The following is a 6000-nucleotide window of genomic DNA, read 5'->3' on the forward strand; positions in this document are numbered from 1 at the left end:
ATTGAATTGGATACCCAATACAATAGAGGAAATCGACATGCAAAAACCTCGGCTTCTTGGAATACATAACTCGGTTATTTTATGGATATGGACATATGGTATCATTCATTCATTATGTTATTGCCCTGTATCATTCATCCATTATATTTTAAATGAAATACTTTCTTACATTTTATATTAATTTACTCACTTCATTTCAGGAGAGAACCAAGGAGGAAGTACAAAAGTATGCGAGAGAAATTGAAAAAGTGGAGAGAGAAACTGAAAAGTGAGTGAGAGAAACAAAAGAGTGGGTTAAAATATTAAAAAGTGAATGACATGGGTGAAAAAAAAAGAGAAAGTAGATGTGATATGTTATCAAATATAAAAAAAGTAACAATGCGTAAATTAAAAAGAAACAAACTAAAAAGAAAAGTGTATAAATTAAAAAGAAACGGAGGAAGTATAAGGTATCGACAAAGCTGCAGCAGGATTTAGAAGATGAGAGAGTTAGAAATGAAATAATGAAAAAAGGGAAGTTATCTCGTGGGACATCATATGTTATCACGAAGTAGTACATAATTTTCATACTGAACAAGCAAGCCAACCACCGAATAACAACACCACACTTGTAAATTTTTTTGTGTTTGGTCATGCTATTGCTGGCAATGAAAAGCTAAATGTATGTGGATATTTTTGGCTTACCTGCAAACCGTGGCCTATTTAGAGTAACGAGTTACCGTCCTAGCAACCACCATCCTCACCCTACCTAATTGCGCAAATCATGCGACAACCATCAGCCCACCAGTGTGACCTTGTGAAGTACTCTTGGTCTCTTGCTATTAGTTATGGCTGATCAAGAATTTTAATATCGAGTAAGAATGAGGACGGATTTAAATTTCTCCATCAATCATGCTACTACTTTCTAAAATTCAAATTTTTAGATGTACTTAAAAAATATATACAAATTGATACATTACCGTGTGATAATCAAATCACCAAATTCAAAGTAGCATGGTTTTACTCCCTAAATTATGTTTATAAATCCATAATAATTACACCATATATGAGATTAATCATTTTAGACTTTAGTAAGTGCCCATTTGTTTACATCAAGTGTTAGTGTTAGATCTAGAGTTCAAATTAAATGGGTCCAAGTTAAATCAAAGCCAAACTTTTAAACTGAAAATTACATCAAATATATAATGACGAGAAAATTAATTTGTACATTTGAAGGTTAAAATGATAACAATAATTTCGTGTAACCTTTTAAATATAGCATAATTTAAGTTCCTAAGTTTGTTGGCCGGATATTTTAACACCACTAGTCGTTATGCCTTCTAAGGCTAAACTTGTTCACAAAAGCCATCATGCATTATTATAGCTTCTAAGCGATTTCAAATTTTCAATAGTCCTACTTATGAACTTATCACTAAATTCTTGGAGCATATCCTTGATAGCTTTTTAATTATTTGAAGCTTACAAATTAGTGTACGCTTGATCAAAAAACAACTAGTCTCCCTCACATGGATGTCTAATATTTTCTTCTTGTTTCAAAATGACCACTCAACAATAACAAAAGCATTGTCTCCACCTATTTTGATAATCATCAGACTTAATAAACAAATATCGATAATGTGTTGCTTATTTCAGTGTATTCCAACCAATCACCATAATTAGTGCACTAATCTAGATTAAAACAATATTTTAGTCCCACAAACTCTTTGGAAAAACATGATGTTTATGAGCTTAAAAAGATTTTTTTTTAAAAAACATAATACTACTCTTGTAGACCATAATTTTAGTAATTTCAATTTGATAACTTAGATAGTAATTAAAAGCTTTGCCTCTTAATTCTGAATCAACACGGGATGCTTGGATTAGTTGGACGATTGTTCAAATATACGCTGTAATCTACTTGTAGCATTCCCACCTCCATTTTGATGGTTATTCATGAATATTAGTGTATGGGGGCTGGCTAAGTTCCATACCGGTTCAATTGATACCGGTCTAATAGCTTTTGGGCTTACGAGCCTGGGCTTAGATCCAGTTTATATCCCCAGTGCCTACGGGCCTAAAAGATATACTTTCAGTAAAAGATAAGAATATATCCTAAGGGAATATTCTTGGGAATCTCTCCCGTGATTACCGGGCCCAACACAGAGATGGGCTTAATCAAGTCCCTATAAATACTCCGTTGATCTGAGTCATAAGGTACGTACACGAATCCCAATACATTATACTTGAGAGCTACCGGCTTTAAACCTAATACTGACTTAGGCATCGGAGGGGCGTTCCTCGGATCAACCCCCGAGGCTAGTTCACTTATTATATTTTGCAGGAATCCAACCCGGCTTGAATACAAGGACTTACCGGTTCAGAACCCTGTGATTTGTCCCATACCGGAACAATTGGCGCTAGAAGGAGGGGTTGAACAATACCTTGTAGTCTAAGCCATCCCTTGCATCCAAACAACCCTTATGGATCCTAAGCAGCCATTAGGGATGCCGGAAACCGATGAAAACAATGTCCCCATTGACCAAGCACCCCCGGGGTATTCAACTCCGCTGCCGGCCGCTAGGCACACTCGACCGCCTGTGAACACTAGGAAAACTCCTGAAACTCCCCAGGAAGATATCTTCCACACCTTGCAAAATATGTTCACCCAGAGCAACTCAGAAGCGCAGCAGAAGTGTTTCAGGCAATGGCAAGCGGAACTCCACCGACCGGTCCCCGGCCAAAGCGAGCCTTGAGCAGAGCCCACAGTCCGGTGAGAAAACTTCGTACTCCATGGACGGGCCGCCAAGGTGAGCGAGACCGGCATGACCAGGATCAGGTGGCATATTCGAAGACCCCCACAGAGCAGTGGGAATGAGAGGAAGAGAGGAAGGAGGAGGCGCAGGATACGGAGGTTCAGCAGCATTCCTCCCAGCAAAGAAGCCGGAGTGAATACCGGCGTAGAGCGCAGGTGTCATTGCGGAATTCCCCCTTTTCCACTGCAATTCTACAGGAGCCCATGGAAAAACTGAAAATGCCGACATGTAAGTATGACGGTAAGACGGACCCGGAGGATCACCTCTCGGCTTATGAGGGCCATATGATGTTGTACACTGATACTGACTCCGTATGGTGTAAGGTGTTCCCATCAACCTTATCCGGGTTGGGGCAGACCTGGTTTAAAAGCATTCCGCCGGCAACTGTGTTCGATTTCCGGCAACTGACATCCATGTTCGTGACACACTTTGTCAGCAACAAGCGTCGCGAACGAACAACCGGCGAATTAATGTCTATTAAACAAGGGGAAACTGAAAGCTTGAGGGATTATGTCGGACGTTTCAATGCCGAAGCCGTCACCATCCCAACACTTCAGCAGGAAGTAGCAGTACTGGCCTTAATGACGGGGTTGAAAGAGGGCACCCCATTTCGTAGTTATCTCGGCCGAAAAAAGATGACATGCCTAACAGAAGTCCTGGGAAAGGCTAATGACTTCATTAGGGGGGAAGAGTTTGACAAGGCAGCTAACGCAAAAAGGCCAGTGGCCATAGAAAAAGAAAAAGAGAAAGACAAAGATAAGGATCGCCGGGATGACAAATACCGGAGGGATAAAAAAGCGGAGTCAACTGGCAGAAAAGAGGAAAGCAACTCTGTGAAAAAGGGGTTCGAAGGGAGGCCAGATAAATACAACAATTACACTCCTCTAACAATATCCCGGGCCCGGATTTTTGAACTGCATAGTAAGGACGATAAGTGGCAAAGGCCGCGAAAAATGTACTACAAGGGCCGGGATAAATCCAAGTGGTGCGAGTTTCATGATGATTACGGCCACAAAACAGATGATTGCAAGGACCTTAAGGACGGGATCGAAGACCTCGTTAGACGAGGCTACTTTACCCAGTACCTATCAAGGAACGACCGCAAGACTCCTCCAAGGGAGGACGACAACGGCAACAGAAGGCCGGTAAAAGACAGGATCACTGAGATCCACACATCAGTGGAGGACCAACTAGAGGCGGTAGTATTCACGGAGCGAAAGCCAGCCTCAAAGAGTCCGGCACCAGGTGAACTATAACAACTCCAGAAAATGGCCGGCACCCCCATCTATGCCGTCTGTAGCTTTCACCTCAGAGGACGCTAAGGGAATCGTCTATCCTCACGACGACCCTTTGGTGGTGTCTCTGCAGATTTCCAACGCGATGGTTCACGTGTTCTAGTGGACGGCGGAAGCTCCGCCAACATCCTCTACAAAGAGACATTTGAAAAGATGGGATTTGACGAAACATGTCTGAAACCGGTCTCTTACCCGGTTATCGGCTTCACAGGAGCATCTGTTGTCCCAGAAGGACAGTAAAGCTGGCGGTCAAAATAGGAGAAGGGTCAGGTCGAAAGACCTCATGGTGGAATTTCTGGTTGTAGACGTCCCGGCGGCGTATAATGCCATCATTGGGAGGCCTTAATTCATGACGCCCAGGCTGTGGTCTCAACTACCACCTTACCATGATCTACACCTCTAACGACGGTAACCCAGAGAAATCAGAGGCAATCAAGAGTCGGCAGGGCATGTTACCTTACCGCACTAAAACACTCTGATCATAAAAGACCGGCCGACACGCCACCGTCGGAAAGAAAGCGGAGAAGGCTGGAAAATAAGGTCAGGAAGGACCTGTCCATGGAGAATTTCGAGGGAAGGCCGGAGATCAGCCGAGACCTAGCCCTGCGGGAGAAACGGAAGAATAAGTTTGGAAGAAGACAGACCTACAGAACAGTGAAAATCGGTCGATTTGGGTGAAGAAGTGAAGGTCAACTTAATTTCCCTGTTAAGAGGGCATGCCGACATTTTCGCCTTCTCGGCGACGAAATGCCGGGCATCGATCCGATTTCATGGTACATCGCCTAAACGTAAACGAGGATGTAAGGCCGGTAAAGCAAAAGAAGCGAAACTTCTCAGCAGAGAAGAACGCGGCATTAAGGTGGAAGTAGACAAGCTGCTGGCGGCAGACTTTATTGAACCCTGCGATTACCCGGAGTGGCTGGCAAACGTAGTAATGGTGAAAAAATCCAATGGGACATGGCGCATGTGCGTAGACTTTACCGACCTCAACAAAGCCTGCCAAAGGACTGTTACCACTGCCGAGGATTGACCAGTTAGTAGACTCAACTAGCGGTCATGCATTGTTAAGCTTCATGGATGCTTTCTCAGGGACCACCAGATAAGCTTGCTCGAGTCCGACAGGAATAAAGCGCGCCTTCATCACAGACGCAGGGTTTACGCCTACAAAGCAATGCCGTTTGGACTCAAAAATGCCGGGCTACCTATCAAAAGCTGGTAGACAAGATCTTCGAACACCAAAAAGGCAGAAATGTAGAAGTATATGTGGAACAGTATAGTCAAGAGCTTAACTGAAGAACGCATATAGTTGACCTGAAGAAACATTCGAAACACTCCGGCACACCAAATGAAGTTAAACCCAAGAAGTGCGTGTTTGGAGTACGTCCGGCAAGTTCCTGGCTTCATGGTGAGTGAAAGGGGGATAGATGCCAACCCAGACAAAATTAAAGCCATCAGTGACCTCCCGGAGCCAAAGAGCATCCGGGACATTCAAAAGCTGACGGGAGGATGGCGGCCTTAACAAGGTTCGTTTCAAAATCAGCAGAAAAGGCCTTCCATTCTTCAAAATACTCGGGAAATAAGAAGTTTGAATGGGGAGAAGACAGAAGCAAGCCTTCGAAAAGGTCAAGGAACACTTCCAGCGGTTGCCCACCATAACTCGGCCAGAATTGGGGGAAAAACTACAACTATATGTGTCGGTGACCGAGAAGACGGTCGCGGCGGTATTACTGGTGAATCGGGAGGGGCAGCAAAGCCCCATATACTTTGTCAGTCACGTACTTGCCGGAGCAGAACAGAGGTATGAACTGCTGGAAAAAATGGCCTATGCCGTCTTGATTGCAGCTCGAAAGCTGAGGCCATACTTTGATCCCACACTGTCCAAGTCCTCACAAATCAGCCTTTGGAAAAAGCCC

At 43.6% G+C, this 6000-nt stretch overlaps 1 protein-coding gene across 1 annotated transcript; it reads left to right on the forward strand.

The window, feature by feature from the left end:
• The first annotated feature begins 3262 nt into the window (after positions 1–3262).
• On the forward strand, positions 3263–4327 carry LOC130590291 (uncharacterized). Its single transcript, XM_057392362.1, has 2 exons — positions 3263–4037; positions 4161–4327. Exons 1-2 carry the CDS (start codon positions 3263–3265, stop codon positions 4325–4327), a joined length of 942 nt encoding a protein of 313 aa, XP_057248345.1.
• The last annotated feature ends 1673 nt before the right edge of the window (positions 4328–6000 follow it).

The sequence above is a fragment of the Beta vulgaris genome, chromosome 1, assembly GCF_026745355.1.
Source record: "Beta vulgaris subsp. vulgaris cultivar EL10 chromosome 1, EL10.2, whole genome shotgun sequence".
NCBI lineage: Eukaryota > Viridiplantae > Streptophyta > Magnoliopsida > Caryophyllales > Amaranthaceae > Beta > Beta vulgaris.

What these genes read in the sequence shown, in the direction of transcription:
- LOC130590291 (XM_057392362.1), top strand. Translation starts at nt 3,263, where the DNA reads ATGTCTATTAAACAAGGGGAAACTGAAAGCTTGAGGGATTATGTCGGA. An exon ending in CTCAAAGAGTCCGGCACCAG is followed by an intron (nt 4,038 to 4,160) that starts GTGAACTATAAC and finishes GTGTCTCTGCAG; the next exon opens with ATTTCCAACGCGATGGTTCA.